Source organism: Gadus macrocephalus, chromosome 14, assembly GCF_031168955.1.
Source record: "Gadus macrocephalus chromosome 14, ASM3116895v1".
Classification (NCBI taxonomy): domain Eukaryota; kingdom Metazoa; phylum Chordata; class Actinopteri; order Gadiformes; family Gadidae; genus Gadus; species Gadus macrocephalus.
Window position 1 is genome coordinate 19,454,756 of NC_082395.1, and position 17,307 is coordinate 19,472,062.

The 17,307-nt window shown below is 44.0% G+C and overlaps 3 protein-coding genes across 6 annotated transcripts; 2 read left to right on the plus strand and 1 right to left on the minus strand.

The window, feature by feature from the left end:
• Positions 1 to 420: 420 nt before the first annotated feature.
• On the plus strand, positions 421 to 7,758 carry atmin (ATM interactor). 2 transcript variants are annotated; one of them, XM_060072212.1, is made up of 4 exons: positions 421 to 890; positions 3,690 to 3,815; positions 3,919 to 4,118; positions 4,246 to 7,758. In XM_060072212.1, the coding sequence occupies exons 1-4, from the start codon at positions 657 to 659 to the stop codon at positions 6,041 to 6,043; spliced, it is 2,358 nt and encodes a 785-aa protein (XP_059928195.1). In that variant the 5' UTR covers positions 421 to 656; the 3' UTR covers positions 6,044 to 7,758. The 2 variants fall into 2 exon arrangements, with proteins under 2 accessions (XP_059928195.1, XP_059928196.1); XM_060072213.1 differs by lacking the exon at positions 421 to 890 and adding an exon at positions 1,575 to 3,502.
• Positions 7,061 to 11,242, minus strand: LOC132472546 (uncharacterized). Of its 3 annotated transcripts, none has more exons than XM_060072215.1 (3): positions 11,104 to 11,242; positions 9,732 to 9,935; positions 7,061 to 9,303 (listed from the first exon to the last, which is right to left on the minus strand). In XM_060072215.1, exons 2-3 carry the CDS (start codon positions 9,903 to 9,905, stop codon positions 8,359 to 8,361), a joined length of 1,119 nt encoding a protein of 372 aa, XP_059928198.1. In that variant the 5' UTR covers positions 9,906 to 9,935; positions 11,104 to 11,242; the 3' UTR covers positions 7,061 to 8,358. The 3 variants fall into 3 exon arrangements, with proteins under 3 accessions (XP_059928198.1, XP_059928199.1, XP_059928197.1); XM_060072216.1 differs by lacking the exon at positions 11,104 to 11,242 and adding an exon at positions 10,065 to 10,734 and having other exon boundaries at positions 9,732 to 9,923; XM_060072214.1 differs by lacking the exon at positions 11,104 to 11,242 and adding an exon at positions 10,065 to 10,734.
• LOC132472547 (protein phosphatase 1 regulatory subunit 3E) lies at positions 11,108 to 15,104 on the plus strand. The gene has a single exon (XM_060072217.1). It carries the CDS (start codon positions 11,108 to 11,110, stop codon positions 12,032 to 12,034), a length of 927 nt encoding a protein of 308 aa, XP_059928200.1. The 3' UTR covers positions 12,035 to 15,104.
• Positions 15,105 to 17,307: the final 2,203 nt, after the last annotated feature.

Below are 17,307 nucleotides of genomic sequence, written 5' to 3' on the forward strand. Positions count from 1 at the left end.
ACAGGAGTTCTCTTCGATGCTGGCTTTAATTTGTCTGTGTAGATCTCAGTGAGGACCCTTGGGAGACAAGTCTTGCTGCTTTATTTTAACACTCACAGGACAATCATCTATGAGATAGCATAAACAATCAACATAGTAGGCTAAGTTTATTATGCATTGACAAAGAAAATGCAAGTGTCAACATTTATGAACGATAAATAACCATAGAAATGGCTATTAATCATATAAGACAATGTCCTGTATGAGAGGAAATATGCTATGATTTAATTTGAATAGGTGAACTGTGAAGTGAAATCTGCCTTGTCCGAGATTTTATCCTCGATGCATGTATTGCACTATTTCCAGCACTAGGTGGTGCATTTGCTTTGCATTGCTCAATGTAGACTCCGCCTACATTTAGCGAGCACCATCTGCGGGTTGCAGTCAGGGATACTTGGGCCTCCTGTAGCACACGCCGCGGTCAAAAACACGGTGGGCTCCGTGCTCCCAACTGCGCATGCGTAAACAGTACCTGGTTGGTATGGAGCATTATCCACGGCGGCGGGTGGTGACTGCATCGGTTAGCACTACGGCGTCGAGGTGTTAAATGGCAAACATACGTATATGCTGCTACTGGGCTTTCTGCACTACAAGCTAGCGGTTGTCAACGTACAATCATGGCTGCCTATGCGTCTGCTGGGAAAGGGAATCACAAAGCCAGCGCTTCCAGAGGAAGTGCGAAATCAAACGAAGAGTCTCCTTCGCAGTCCCGGGAGATAATAACGCCGTCCATCGTGGAGCTGACCAAAGAAGTGAGGACTAACATACTCTGCACTGTGGAAAGCTGTGGGAAAATCCTCCCCAACACACCTGCGTTGAACATGCATCTGGTGAAATCCCACAGAGTGAAGGTAATGGTCGAAGCGAGCCCACTGGTCATGCTGGTTTATTTGTGGCTCACCAACACAACACTGGGAGTGGGGGGAAACGTCAAGTCATGTGTATGTACTTAATAAACGCTAATACGACGTTATAATGTGGTGGTGTCAATGTCGCTCACCTAAACAGCACTATGCGATACATGGTTAAGGTCACAGTGTGATTTGACCAAACCCGCGATTTCTTCGTGGTTTTCTCCATTTAACACCAGCCACCACTACGGGTTGAGCAAAAAACAGCCAATTTATATGGGATTTTATTTAATTATTATTCATCTGTCGTCTGTTTCTTCGCCTTACGAATTCAATGTGGGAGTCGCATTGAGTCGATCTGTCTTTTGTTGTATAGGGTATTTTCTCTCTCTCTCTCTCTCTCTCTCTCTCTCTCTCTCTCTCTCTCTCTCTCTCTCTCTCTCTCTCTCTCTCTCTCTCTCTCTCTCTCTCTCTCTCTCTCTCTCTCTCTCTCTCTCTCTCTCTCTCTCTCTCTCTCTCTCTCTCTCTCTCTCTCTCTCTCTCTCTCTCTCTCTCTCTCTCTCTCTCTCTCTCTCTCTCTCTCTCTCTCTCTCTCTCTCTCTCTCTCTCTCTCTCTCTCTCTCTCTCTCTCTCTCTCTCTCTCTCTCTCTCTCTCTCTCTCTCTCTCTCTCTCTCTCTCTCTCTCTCTCTCTCTCTCTCTGGGAATGTCTCCTTTTGTCCTTTGCACACATTGAGTTATTTTGAGTGTGAATGTGGCATTTTAATTTGTTCTTCGGATAACTGAGTGGCCGGAGGCCTGCTGAATGAATATGTCAGCACAGTTGTTATGAAGATGCGATACTGATGTTTTGAAGGACTTGGGTTGAAATTGTTGTGATTGGTCAGTTTAGAACGATTTCAAGTTTCCGCTGAACGGAATGATACTATATATAATATTTATAATACCACTTAAGTCGGTTGCATATGTTTCCTTCAGAAAGTTGGTTTGGGAGATATTGTGTGGTGGTTTACATCCGGTCCCGTGTAACATGGTCACGCCTTCATGGTAGTGATCAGATGCCACACTCCCTTCAACACATGCTTTCCAAAAATAGAAGTGTCCACTGTCCACTACTTAACAATTATTAATTAGTTGACACTTAATTGTTCGCTGATTATTCGCCAGAGGCGAATAATTGTTTTAGTATATACTACACGAGAACGCTCCAAAAATAAACCGTCACGCAATAACCCGAGTTTGAGATGTCAATCATGGGATCTTGCCAAATATGAGATAGCGAACCAATCAAATTGCGCCATCTTAGGAGGTTCACGTGTAGCATATACTAACATTAAATATCACAGATCCTGAATTTGACCTTGAATTGGCCAATCAAGATAATAAGTTGCCCAAATAAACCGTCGAAACATCTAGGTTTTGAGTAAGTGTGTTGTTGAGTAAGTTCTATAGCAGAATGAATGGACCTCAACAAATGCTAATATGGTGCTGCTCTATCATCAACAAATATTAGATAATGTTCTGGCGTGGGGGCACTATCAGGCCCTCAACATATTTCAAGATGTGGAGAGAATGAAGTGCAATGCCCTTTAATTGACAGAAAACATTGCTAGTGAGCAATGTCAGATTGGTTTTGCCCGAATTGGCGACATGTCTCACGTTTTCAGTGCCCCCTGTATTTATCCATGTTTCATTGCTTTGTTCATTCATCTGTGTATTGAGAAAAGCTCTTGATGACTCTTTGTAGTGGAATGATGGAACCCAGACCGTACAACACATTGTTCAGGAGACAATGTTCTGAAAGGAATTCAATATTAGCTACAATATTATTCTTCATTGCTTTTGGTTTGGGAGATACTGTATGACCTTGTCAGTTATCTATTCATACACTTTCATGGGCTGTACTAGATTCAGAGGAATTCATGATCCTGGGAGAATGTCTTGATGTGATTATTTTCTCTTTTTTTTAATTTGTTTCTCACGCAAAGTGTAATTCAGTCATGGATATTGGAGTACAGACCTATCATCAAATCTAGGATGGATGAAACCTACAAATACAATGAACCTCATTTCAATGTTTCATATTATGATTTGTAATCTATTATAAACTTTACAATAATGTTGTACCGTTGGATAACCCCCCTCTAACAGGTGTCTAGTCTACCAGGGATCATATGTCAAAGATAGGAGTCCACTGTGATAAGAGGTTGAGTTATATAGTTATTAATAATAGAAAGAATATAACATTAAATATGCATAATCAGTAGTGACTGAGTGTAGCAGGAGTGGAACAAGTGCTCTGGGGATGTGGTATGATTTTAAACACAACATTGAACCAGCCCTTGTACCCAGCCAAAGAGACCAAAACTAAAAGGATCCAAACCATATGGCACTACACCATCAACCAACGTTGGAGGATAGCAACCGCCTGAAGGCCAAACAGGTTTTCCCCATCGGCTGATGACTATCCCTCAGCTCCGCCCACTCTCTTCCTTCACCCAAACCTCATCACAGGAGCACCAGCCGAAGGACAGAGGGTCACACCGGAACGATTGGACACAGACTTGAATCCTTATCATCATTATATTTCCAATGGACTGCGAAATATATAAGAGTAATTTTGTGTGGTTGCGTATTTCCACATTTCTTGTTTTGATTACTTTGATTATTGGCCACACTACAAATATAGTATGTTTTTTAATTTCTGTTTAGCTCTGTAAAAAATGTAATCTAATGTATTTTTAAATCACCCATTAAATGTGAGGCTAACGCAAATCTTTGTATTTAATGTTTACCATCAGGAAGGCCTCGTCAACCCTACCATTAGGAAAGAGCTGACTGCGTCCAAGAAGCTTTACAGCTGTCCTATTGAGGGCTGCCCCAGAGGCCCTAACAGGCCCTTCTCCCAGTTTTCACTCGTCAAACAAGTAAGGCCTTCCCTGTTCTTCATTTTTCAATCACAGAATATTTCTTGATTTTCTTATGCAAGCCAAAGATTGTAATTCCTTGGTTGATTTGTATTATTCGCAGCACTTTATGAAAATGCATGCAGAGAAGAAGCACAAATGTTCCAAATGCAACAATGGCTACAGTACGGAGTGGGACCTGAGGAGACACACGGAGGACTGTGGGAAGACCTACCGGTGCACCTGCGGATGCCCGTATGCAAGTAGGGCTGCACTGTTGTCTCACATCTACCGGACGGGACATGAGCTCCCCACAGAACACAGGTATGCAAACAACCACAACTCAAATCTCAACCACAAGATTTCATCAAGTGTTGTTGGCTGTGTTAAAATTTCTTTCATTCTTTTGTAATTCATTCCCCACGTTCTCTGTTGCTCTCTTACATTTCAGGATTCCCCCAGTGAAGAAACGTAAGATGGAGAAACTGATAAGCAGTTCTGTTAAGGTGCGGCAAAACGAGTCAACCTGTCAAAATCTAAGTGCCAACAAGGAACTATCAGTGGGTTGTTTTTCTGCGGAAACAAATAGTCATGCACCAGACACGCCCAATCCAACCTCATACCTCCAGAGAAGCCACAAAAAAATGCTCCTGCCCAAGCCCAAGATGGCCCTGGTCAATTTCCCTGTGATGCAGCTGACTCACCTCCCTGTCCTAGTACCATCCACAGAGAGTGGTGCTCTGAGGTCCGTCGTGCTTACGATGGACTGCAAGGGCTCCCTCAGCGCTCTTCAGCTGCTGCCACAAGCAATGGGGGCTATGGTGCCCCACCTGGACTCCAAAGCCCTGGGCTTCAAGGAGAGCTTCCTTTCCTCGCGTTCTAGCCTTGGGCCCATCAGCACTGGGGTGCAGGTGAGTCTAGAGCCTTTGTACTCACAGGATCCAGCCAGTGGCCTTGGAGGTCTTCATGGCAGAAGCACATCCACAAACATTCAGACGGACATATCATGCCTGTCTAGGATGCCCTTAGGGGCAGGAGTCGGTGTAGGTATGGGAGTGTGTGTGGTTGGCGATCCACCCGTGTCTTCTTGTGCCCAGACAGACATAAGTGTCAGTGCCGAGGTGCTTCTGCCCGTCAGTGTGGAAACTCAGACGTTCCCCTCCACCAAAGCTAAATCCACTATTGCCGCTCAGACAGACGGTCTCTGCCTCAGCCAAATACCCTGCTCTGGCCTGTTGGTTTCTGCCCCAACCTCCAGGCAGACCCAGACAGGCTGCCCCAGTGCTGTGTCGCAGTCCAGGGACAGGGTTCAGGTCGACCAGGCGGTGATGTGTTCGGACCTGTTTGCTAGTGACTTTCTGAGCGTCTCCACACAGACTTCTCTAGCCTTGGAACAATCTGCGGCCGCAGGAGTGGGCAGTCTCTATGAGGACGTGAAGTCGGCAGGGCCTATGTGTTTCGGTGTCCAGACCGACGACCTCAACTCCAATAGTATGTCGGACAACCAGACCCAGACCATGACCTTCCTCCACGACCTGGAGAACATGTTGTCTGACTCGATGTCGGGCCACCAGGTGCTGGAGGATAACACTGCAGGCTGTGGGCCAGGCCTGGACTCTGTTCAAGACCAGCACACGGGTATCGACTTTGACTTTGAAGAGTTCCTTAATACCGTGCACATCCAGACCCAAACGGAGGAGAGTGAGCTCAGAGGGCTGGGCAGTGACACACCGCTGGAGTCTCTGGACATTCAGACCCAGACTGACTTCCTCTTGCTGGAAGAACTGGAACAAAGCACCGGGCACAGTCGAACGCAGGCCACTGACCTCGAACTGGAAATGTTTGACACGCACACGCAAACTGACCTCAACTTCCTGCTGAGTGCCGGCAACCGCATGCCGCTTGGCAGCATCCTGGGACACTCCAGCTTCTCCATGAGCACAGAGTCGTCTGACACGGAGACCCAGACGGACGTCCCCCCTCCGCCTCTAGGCCTTTCGCCCCAGCTCCCCGTCCCTCACACGGAGCAGGGCCGGTTGCTGAGCAGCACAGAGACCCAGACCAGCACCTGCCAAGTGGACGGCCTCTCGCACCTCTTTCTGACCAGCAACGAAACCCAAACGGTCATGGATGACTTCCTGTCGGCGGACCTGGCCTGGAATATGGAGTCCCACTTCAGTTCCGTGGAGACCCAGACGTGCGAGAGTCTGTGGGCCCTCTTACGGCACCCGGACAAACCCAACAGTTGAAGGCCTCTCTGTGCTGCTGCTACCCACGATGAATGTGTCTGCTCTCAATTGTCGTCCTGGACTACACGTGGTGTCCTGGTAAGCTGGGAGCATCTGGAAGGCCTATGAACATTCCATGAAGGGAGACGTGCCCTTGCGTATTTCCTGTCATACACCCAGATAGCTAAGATGCACTTTATTATCTCACTGGGCATGATTTATTGACTCCCTGCCCGTTTACATATTTATTTGCACATAGGATAACCTTGTATGCGAGTCCTGTCTAGAAAACATGTTTACTTCTATAGTTTAAATGTATATTTTGATTTGTATTATAGCACTAGTGGATGCTGTCTTTGTCTGTATTAGCAGTTTAATAATTGTAACACTATTGTGCATTAAATCGAGTCACCATCTTAACAAATACTAAATGATGGTTCCCCCCCTGCCCACACTCTCCCAAATCTTTTTGTGAAAGATGTGTATATACAGTTCATCATGTAATCCGTTTGACACTGGCCTCATTATTATCCATTATTGGTGGCAAGATATGCATGTCCTTCAGGTATGTTGTACCTTGGGGCATTATCACTGTGAAAACCATCCTGAATTAGTTTAATAAATAAGAAATAAATAGATCTTCAATCTCAAGTATGTAAGGAATTCACCAGAGCCATGAAAGTACTCAGTAACCCAAATCCGTTAATTAGACGTGGCACAAATTATTTAAATGCTAAGCTCAGTTCTTCTTGATACATTGTAATGATGCATTGTAGTTTAATGCAAGTACTTAGGTTGTTGTGGTCTTATGATCCATATTTCTGTGGGTCACCGGCTAGACAACCCCCTTGAGGATAGTTCCAAGACAAGGGTGTCGTCCACCTCGACTTATTCATTAGCTGACTAGGTGTATACAATAGCAGCAGTTTGTGCTGGAGTTTTAGGCGGTGTTGTGCTGCACTAAAACACTGAGGCTTAGAGTACAGTTTAGCTACTCTCCCTCCAGTCAGAGAGACGTTGTTGTTTTTGCAAACCATATTAAATTTCCTCCATCTTTAATTACTGAATTCCGTCTTTGACCAATGGGACTCATGCATCGTGCATTGATTTTTATTTGTATATTTTTTTCGATGCAAGATACTGTACAACCTGTTGGTTCCTTTCGTGTGTTAGTCAGTTACCTCATTTGCACGGACACCTTTTTTTGAGTTATAGGGGAACAGTTGGATATACAGCAAGCCTTGAGTATTTCTTAATTTTATTTCTGTGCCTTAATCAGAGTATTTTATTTTTATTCTTTTCCAGATATACTTTTTGTCTTTGGAGATGTCACCTAAAAGAAACAAAGGAATGTATGTGGCATTATGCCCAAATCTTAACTTGCTTTATTTTGTAATGTATTGAACCCAAGGTTAAGTGCAGTATTTTGACCTTACTTCAAATCATTTATTGTTCTGTGTATACTGTTTCTAAAAGGTTAATGGATGTAAATGAAGCAAAGAAGAAAAGCTTGAAGATGTTGAATTGTCATAGTTCGCAGTGGTTAATACAGTGTTTTATTTTCCATAAAATTCATCGCATGAAGAATTTATATATTCTTCCAATACAAATGATTATTTTCATTTTATTGGTGGCCTTCGGTGTTTGCCTAAATGTTTAGAGTTCCAGATTGCAATGTTGGTTTCTTTGTCCAAGCTGTACTGCTGATGATCTCAATAAACTAAGGGAACAGTGTATTACATTACATTACTCATTCAAAAAAGTATAGCCTTGCAGCATCACATTTACGTTTTAAGATACATTTTTAAGTAAGTTTCAGTTACAAACCTGATACCTTTTAAAATGTTTCTAATTGAGCTACAGCAATAAGATATCTGTATAACATGCTCACAATGTAGTTTTATGGTTTCCGATGTTTATTTGGATAAAAAAAAAGATGTTTGACTAAGTTAAGACCATCATGTGTATAACATTATAGCCACAGCCTCTAACACAAATTAAGGTTGTTGGCTTTGAGGAAGCAGCCATCATTGCCGGACAACTAGAACATGCATTTGATGGAATTATTTAGGAACCATATTAAAGACACATCTATCCACATGGGTTTGAACACCAAAAAAAACCTGGGATAGTGTAACACTATGACACACCTGCCATGAGTTTATTAATAACATATTTTTATAACTTTTAAGACACAAATTAGATGAAATCTGCTGTGATACTGTCATGAAGTTAAATATTAACACATCATTCATTATCGTGACTTACCAAATAAGAGAATCATAGATCCTCTTTGCTACTTTTATTTGCACGTGCATAGTGAGGGGAGTGTGTATTCAAAGCGGTCTTTGGCTGGAGACCACTATTGGGACCTTGGTCCCAAAAAGAACAGGCAGCTGTGGAGTGGGGGATCTTTCGTGCCGGCTGTACTCACTGCCAGTCCGCACGGCCTGCCTCCAATGCTGGCCTAAGGAGACTGTAGTCCGGTGCATGGTGTCAGTTATTTTGCCCAGAGGCACGCTGTACCTCTTTAGAATGGGCAGAGTGTAAGTGGAGAGCAAATGCCGTTTTTTTCCCTGAGAGTGACAACAATACATGCCTTTGGGTGGAGCGCTCGGCCTGTGGGTGTCCTTAGTCGGCTCCGTGTTTGTCAGCGTGTCGGCTCCTCCTGTTTCCTCTGTTCTCTTCACACCTCTGCCCTCCCTGGCTGCCGTTGGCGCCACCACACTGCCCGTCTCCGCGCTCCCTCCTGCGGCGGATCCGCCTCCCGCGAGGCTCTCCCCGACGCAGACCTGCCGGACAACTCCTTGGGAAGCCAACTGGGGTGCTCTTAGAGGGGGCAACACTGTGAAGCTGTTGATGGGGTTACCCAGGTCAGGTTGGAGGCTCATCAGCGCCGGGTCTTTAGAACACAGGTAGTCTTGATACAGGTAGTCCGTCAGCAATGGCTGGAGGACCTCTCTGGGGACTTCTGTGTCGTCGTCGGCCATCTTGTCCCCGAGGACACGGTGGTTCAGGTGGGCCTCCTTCAGTGGGGAAGACCCCACTGTCGTGTTGTAGAGTTCTTTCTGGGTACCTGACACTGTGGCGTCACTCTCCTGGGGATTCCCATCAGACTCTGGGTCAAACTCGGGGGGCCAGTCCGGGGTGAGGGCCTCCAGGGGCCTGATGTCGACACACAGGAGACAGTGGGGGTCCTGCTCGTCGCTCTTGGTTCTCCTACAGTTTCTCGCAGGGAGAAACATGCAGCTCAGTGCAGAGACTCTGTTCCAACCATGGACCTGTCCCCGAAGCACGTACTGTTATTTCCTATCAAGTTTCATGTTAAAGTTATGCATGAGGACGTAGGTCGATGTTAGCATTAGAAGCATTTGGTCAACTTGCTTGGTTTTTTTTTATGTCTGATGCCAATCTACTGTGTCATACATTGTCATCAAATAGTGTTTCCTTGATATTTAAAGTGAGTATGAGCATTCAAGTGAGAAGATGAAAAATCTCTGTACAAAAATGTTTAGCCTTACCATTAAAACAACTAACCATGTTAATTAAGTAGACACTAGCTATTAGCTAATACAACAACAAATGGACAAATTGGCTCCATCTGCTGCTGGAATAAAATACAATTAAAGGTACAAGAAAAATGTATTCAAAGGAATCTAGACATGTAAAGTTGGTCAAGGAGTGAGTAAGGGAGTGTATGGTTACTTACAGCCTCGTCCCAATCAGAGGAGTCGTAGAGATCACACGGATCCTGTTCCTTCATGGAGTACTCGTCGCTCATGTCCTGTAGTAGGCCTACCATGTAAGAGACGTCCTCCTCTGCTAGACCGTTCTCCTCGGACTCCTCCGCACCATCCTGGTCCACTTCCTTCACGGTTTCCATTATGCAAGGGGACGGCACCTAGTTCACATGCTTAAAATGTAAATGCACAAGTCAATTTAAACCACACAACATTAAATTGTTTTAAGTTTCTTCTATCCAAAATACTGTCTTTCTATAGGGTAAAATAACAATGCAGTCTGTTGTGAGGGCATAAGTTACATTGTCAAGGATTCACTGGTTGTTGCTTCACGGATCAAAACGAAGCAGGATCGGATTTTGGGGGATGAACGGACAGGCTTGGTCACCACTAACATAGACTCCGGCCAGCGTCGTCCCACAATCACACACAACACTGAGCCATTATATCTGTATTTAGCAAAGCACGAGTCCAAATGGTGTATCCGCGCCGTGAACGAGAAATGTGATCCAAAGAGTAGGTGAGTAGTAGCGTCGTCGTTATGGCAACCCAGGGGGACCGCGTTGGCACGACGTGTGACGTCAAGGAAAATGGGAGGAGCAACATGCCGTGGGAATGTGGTGACGTAATTGAAATATATTTTACAATTACAATTAAACACATGAGTAGGGCAATTGCAGGGTGTATCGTGTTTTATTATTTTATTTTGTTTATTTTTTGTATACTAACACAATATAATGCGATGCAAGTAACAGAACGTTTTGCTGTAAGCCTAGGCCAAATGGGATGGGATGTTGTGGATGAGTCGAGGTAAATGTCTTATACTCAAATATTTGGGTTTTTTAAGTAGGTCCATCAGTAGCGTGACGCAAGTGGAAGTTGCGCCTCTAAAATGAGAAGTTGCAGTTGATGATGGCGTACGTTCCTTCTGGCACGTAGCCCCACAAACCACACACACACGCACACACACACACACACACACACACACACACACACACACACACACACACACACACACACACACACACACACACACACACATACAGACGTTGCAAACGACCAGCGATGCTTTAAGGTGAATTTGCTTTATTTACTACAGATTAGTACATTATGTTATGAATTAAATACATCCCAGCTGATATTGATATGCAGGATGAACGCTCATCTGGGCGCTGAACGAGCCTGGCCATTATTGGTTAGCGTCGCGTACTGTCAGCCAGTGACGCAACCGGTGCACCTATCCGCGTTTGGGACTCTTGACACCTGACCAATTCGTCTTCTGACTAGCCGGTTTTTATTGATCACGACCGCGTTTTTTGCTCTGCAGTACAGGGGACTGACCTTAATGGAAACCCAGTCCGTTCCGCCTTCCTCTCTGGTCATGCTGCCTCCAAAGACCTGCCTACCCAGGAACTACAGCTGCATTGCCGGGCTGTTCGGGAGCCTGGCAGCGGCCAATCCGAGGCTGGATGATGGAGAGGATTTCGACTACGTGAACGGGACCTGTGAGCCCATCGAAAGCCCCGTGGTGGAGGAGAGACCGAGAGGAAGGGAGATTCTCCTCAAACCTACACAGAGTCCGAACCTCCGTCGGAGATGCAAGTCCCTGCCGACCCCCACAGAGAGAGCTAAATTGGAGATCGCCCGTAGTCGAAGCCCAACAAGTCAGAAGACCGTCCGGTTCGCTGACTCTCTGGGTCTGGAGCTCACTTCGGTGAAACATTTCGACGACGCAGATCTGCCACAGGTCCCAGAACGTATACTGGCCAAATGTCAGGGACCCCTCAACATCCACCATGTGGGTACCAAATTCCCCCGTCCTCCGAGCCAATCAGCAGTCTGTATGGAACTGCAGTTCTCCAACCCAGGCAGACTGCCTGATTTCGAACACAAAGTAAGAGAAGTTAAGGTAATGTTGGAAACGTTTGAGGCGGACGAATTCAGCCTATCGGGAGTCGTGCGTGTGTTGAATTTGGCGTTTGAGAAGAGTGTGTATCTGAGATATTCTCTGAACAACTGGATCACATTCATGGACAGTTTGGCGTACTATGTACCTGATTCCAGTGATGGGGTCACCGACAAGTTCTCCTTTAAGATCATCACCCCGACCTTTCTCGAAGGAGGGGGGACATTGCAGTTTGCCATTAAGTATTGCGTAGGTGGGGAGGAGTTTTGGGACAACAATGTTGGGAAAAACTACAAAGTGCGTCGCCACAGGCTTAAAATGTCCCCACCACGTGAATGGGAGAACGGCTGGATCCACTTTATCTAGTGAACCCTGTGCGCGTAATGTGTGCGTAATGCTCACGCAATTAATCCTCGGGCACCCAGAGCTTGATAATGATGTTACTTTTGTTTTCACTTGTCTGCCTAACACCGTCCGTCTGTGATAGTATCGACTTCAACCAACTGAAAACGATGTATCCTGTATGTTCACTTCCAAATAGATATTTGACCAATATAAAAGTAATGGACCTATAGGCTTTAGGTGCCAGCTAGATTCAGGAAGGGACGGGCTTTTGTTCCCTCACTCTGAATTCAGGGCTCGGGAGACTACAGATGGGTGCCCCTTGTGCACGTCGAGGTGGTTATATAAAGAAACACGTGCCACGGAAAACGTGCTGGGCTGTGTCAACTCTATAGGCATCCCTTTCAGAGACGCAGGTTTGGTTTTTACCTGCATCGTCGTTTGGGGCCACTGTTCGTTCTCTCTGCAACAAGTTCCACTCTCAATGCAAATGGTTCATCAACATAAATTAATATTTCACCAGGGGTCATTGTAGCAGATTCTTCCAGAAATCAGGAAAACGGTGGACGCCAAAACATATATTGGACTGATAGAGAAAATAGTATTTTCGTATTTTTTCTGTCCCCCATTGCCATACAGTTGAAATGCCTTATAAAGGAATTGTGCAATTGAAAAGTATTTTAGGAAAACATTCCCAGATATTTATTTTTCAGATTACTTTGGGTTCACATATTTTATTCACCCTTTTGTAATATGTGATATTGGTCTATTCCTAAAGTTCTTGAAAGTGTTGTTTAACATGTGGCTTAATGTGTTAGGCCTCCATATTCTGATAAACCAATCTAGTTTAAGGCCTACACATTTCGTTTTGTGTCTATTGTTATTGTATTGGACACCTGTTCCCCTATTGAACTGAAATGTAGTTGCATGGATGATTACCTCAGACAAATTGTGGACCTATAGCGTTCATCTGTATATATCCTGGTTTATCTTTTCATGTGGATATAGATTATTTAAAGAGATGCATTTATGATATCCTTCTAAATGTTAATCTATTTTTTCAAATCTCAACATTTCCAAAACACTTTTTCCAAAGCAATCATCACCACCTTATAATGAACCGTGTCTACTTTTGGTTTCTGCATTTTAAAAGGAAACTGTCTATAAACAAAGAATCAAGCATTAAGTGGCATTTACTGCTCCTAAAATGATCACTTTTGTTTTCCTGTGATCGTCTTATATAGTGCAACCAAGGAGGCATTGTGTTTTTCTGTTTCATGTTTCAAATCCATATACAGAAGATGACATAAAGAACCAGACAGCCATCATCAACCCACATGTTGGGTCGGTGATCACTGTGTATCTCCACATACCATATAGTAAACATTTTCTTCGGAATTTCGTAACGTTGTTTGGTAGCTCTAGTCTTGAGTTGCCACCAGATTACATCTTCAAACATTAGGCAATCCGGCCCTAATGTCAACATCCATTTGTTGGCATCTTGCTACATCCTCTTCTCACTTCGGGGGGGATGTTGTTTATTCTAAGCCTTTAGAACCATGTGGAAAAAGTGTTCCAATAGTTCCACTTAGATTTTGGAACACATTCAAAAAGTCATTTGACTTGAAATCTCTATGAGATACCTCCAAAGCTAACACGGTTCGTTGTGGTGCGTCTGGACTGCAAAACGGTTGGGCGTCAGGTGACCTAGCCCGTCCTTCTAACAGCAAAACACTGTGTTGATGTTGGCCATTCTAGTCTGGTGTTATACTTTGAATATCAAATATTCTGGCATCATCACTTTGTTGTGTATTACGCGGTCACACTTCTGTCTACCTTTCATCTTGTATGCTTATGCTATTAACCAGAGTATTCGCCTATATGTGGTTTGGGCTGAGGCTGCAGGGAATAATCAAAAACTGCTACCGGGCTGTGATGACAACAATTGAACCAATGCTGAATATGAATGGCAAGCTTTAATATATTGTTTTCCGCAACACTAATGTGTCTTCTGAGTGTCCTATGGGGCATATTTAATACCAGTTCTTCAATACCGATTCTGGTGCGAGTTTGGAATTAGATGGTTGTTATAGTATGTCAATAACCCATAACATGTTATCAGGCCAAAATAAAGATCCTGCAATTCCATTTAAGATAATTTTACAAGACGCACCTGGTTTGGATGTGCCCCTTGATGTAGGAAAGAGAAAAGGGCTTCTGGTCTAAAAAGCGACAAGTTATTCCTCTTTGTGTATACAGGAAATCACATTTGGCATACTCATATATAAATATGTATATGTAAATGTCTGTTTTCACATTGAATGTGTTTTTGGTGATGTGCAATGTTGTGTACACTCAAATCATTTTAAAAAGGAGAGTGCAATGGGGACGGGAAAGTGAGATGTTGGAGACAAAAAACTGTGAAGGCCAAGCATGATGATACTAAAGCACAGTTCTTGATGCATATGATAACCAAGACTTTCAAAAAGAATGAGATGCTTTGTCGATAATATACATATAGTATTATATGATAGCTATTTGAAGCCTTCACGGCCAAATTTAAACACTAAGGAATATTGGTAAATAAAGCATAGAATGAAATATTGATGATGCATATGAATAGAAAGTCGTACCTGAATTGAAAAAAGATGCGAAAAGCACTTTAGTTTGAGTACGTTTTTGAGGAGAGTGACAGTGAAGATTGTAGGGGGAACTGAGAAGTATGTTTACCTGATGGGATTTGAGTGAACATGGAATGAAGACAGGGACACCATCCTGTGGCTAGTGAACATTCAAACCAAGGTTTGTTTAGTTTCCTGCTCATACCTTGCTATTTGCCTCACAATGTGAAGTTGACCCATGTTTAACCCTTTGAATTTCTAACCCTTTTTTGTCACTGATGAAACACTTTTAGGCTTGCCAGTGACTATTTTATTGTAAACCTATGCAAGCCCCTTTTTTGGATTTTAATGTTTTAATTTTTTAATTTTCATTACTGTAAAAACTTTTCAACACTGTTTGCATCCACGACTCAGTTAAACATCTTCTTTATATTGTCAAAAACATTGGTAATAAAGGCACTTGTGATGGTCAATTTTGATGTTGAGTATTCTTCTTGATCGTAATCACTATTTGTAATCATGCAAAAATATCTATCTTATTTGTGAATGCTGAGCTGAGCTGTGACTGTGTAGTTATATGCTAGCTCAATTGTGCCGTTTCTCCTTGGCCAGGGACTCCAGATATCCATTCATTAAGCTAAAGCAGCTCTGCAGTGGTCCTCGGCCATTGCAGACATGCCGGCAGACATGTCCTTGAATTGATCAGAAGCAGAGGCCACGCCCCCCCCTCTTGAGTTGAATGTGGGGGCAGGGCTCATGCAAAGGGGGTGAGGCTATGGAGTCAGATGATTTATAATCTTAATAATAATATTATCGTTATCATGATCCAGTAGTTCACGTGATCACATTGCTAACATCATCAATCCAAAATAGTGGTTGCGTGAACATTTACAGCTTCATGTTTTCGCCCAAAACTTCTATAAAATATAACTGCTTTGAGAGCATATATATTGCATCTGTTTAATCAGATGCAATATATATGCAATTGCTCCCATACGCGTCATTGAGTACCTTAACCCATGGAAAACAATATTGACATACCACAAATCTAAAGAGAATTGAGAGCTTGTGTGCGCTTGTGTGTGTGTGTGTGTTTGTGTGCGTGTGTGTGTGTGTGTGTGTGTGTGTGTGTGTGTGTGTGTGTGTGTGTGTGTGGGGGAATCGTCAGTCAGTCATGAAGTGATGCAGTTTAATCTGCCATCGGCCTGTTTAGTGCTGTCTGGTTAGAGGGATGCCCTTATATACAGTGTCAGGTTCTGTATAGTACAGAGGAAGGTGTGGCCGACTAGCTCATATTCAGAGTGCGCAAGCTATCAGTGCCATAATAGATAGACGTTGGACCCTTTTCCTCGGCTCTGAACTTGGATCGTTTTCTGTCTGTTTTCAGCTAAGTGAATAGCGTGACATCAGCCACGTAGCATTCGTTCTCTTCCCATAAAAACATTGTTTATTACCCCGCACAGGAAGTTCAGGCAGGAAACTCATGCAGCACTGTCATACTCTTGAGTTGCGCTACAAACATACACAGGACACGATCTAGCATTGGTGTCTATGACAGACAAGTTATGCAAGTAGCTATTTTACATTCTAGCTTATATCTCAGTCGACCTCTACAGTAGGCAGGGGCTGGTAATAGGGTATTTGCTGGGGTGTTGGACTTGTTGGTGGCTAGCTGACTCAATAGTAAATAACTGGCACACAATCAGCCGGGCACTCCAATCGTTCATGTCAACAGCGTAACCGGGAGTGTATTTCCATTCTGAGATCCAGCTGGCTTTAATAATTTAAAGCTCAAATAGTTGATTCTGGTTTCTTGTAATGATCTTGCCTGCCTGGTGGTTATATTCAATATACATTTACCTTTAGTTTCTACAGCAAATGTATTCAGTGAATTCTTACATTTAAAAACATTATCTTTTTCGGCAGATGAAAGGAGCATTGCAAACACATGCCATTGGGAAGTGAAGCATATTTAAACACACACACTAATGAGTATTTAAGTAGAAATTGTTCAGTGATAAAACCCATCTGAGATGGTCTCTCTCTAAGGAGGGCAGCCTTGATGAGAACACCTAGAGGCAGTTCCAGCTTTTAATGAGCAAGTCTATCGCTGTGCGTTTGATTCCCCATGCTGTGCGGAGCTCCACTCCTGGTTGGAGCTCTTACAAGTCAGCTGCTTCACCTCTAGAAACCCAGCATGGGCTCGTTGCTGAATCGATATGTTCCTGTAAGTCTGAAGGGGTCTGTTTCATCGTCCAAAGGGCGGCCACCCAATGCCTTAGGAGCCAACTGCGCTCCACCGACCAACGACTGAGCGACGAAGGACGACGAAGTCGAGAACATATGCAGGGAGCAGGAACGCAGAACCAGTGCACAGAAATGGGTGTCTCGTCTCCCGTCTGAATAATGAATGTGGAGCATTCATTGAGACGGTCAACCATGATATTAGTTTGACTCAGTGTCGTCTCTAGCGGCTGACTGCAGGGCCCACCTCACTTCAATAAGGGCTGTGTCTGAATAATTGAAGGTTGCCTCGATTATCTTTTCCATCTTGAATCTTCTTTTGGGGGGATCAAAGATGCTCTCTCCTCTATCCCTAACCCTTCTGTTTCTCATTGGACCTCAGCTCCATCATGTGATGCACACACGCACACGCACACGCACACGCACACACAC

Excerpts from the sequence above, each read along its gene's own strand:
- atmin (XM_060072212.1), top strand. The coding sequence starts at position 657 with ATGGCTGCCTATGCGTCTGCTGGGAAAGGGAATCACAAAGCCAGCGCT. Across the intron at positions 891-3,689 it reads TGAAATCCCACAGAGTGAAG|GAAGGCCTCGTCAACCCTAC; the intron begins GTAATGGTCGAA and ends GTTTACCATCAG. Across the intron at positions 4,119-4,245 it reads GAGCTCCCCACAGAACACAG|GATTCCCCCAGTGAAGAAAC; the intron begins GTATGCAAACAA and ends CTTACATTTCAG.
- LOC132472546 (XM_060072215.1), bottom strand. The coding sequence starts at position 9,905 with ATGGAAACCGTGAAGGAAGTGGACCAGGATGGTGCGGAGGAGTCCGAG. Across the intron at positions 9,304-9,731 it reads CCTCTGATTGGGACGAGGCT|GTCCATGGTTGGAACAGAGT; the intron begins GTAAGTAACCAT and ends CTTCGGGGACAG.
- LOC132472547 (XM_060072217.1), top strand. The coding sequence starts at position 11,108 with ATGGAAACCCAGTCCGTTCCGCCTTCCTCTCTGGTCATGCTGCCTCCA.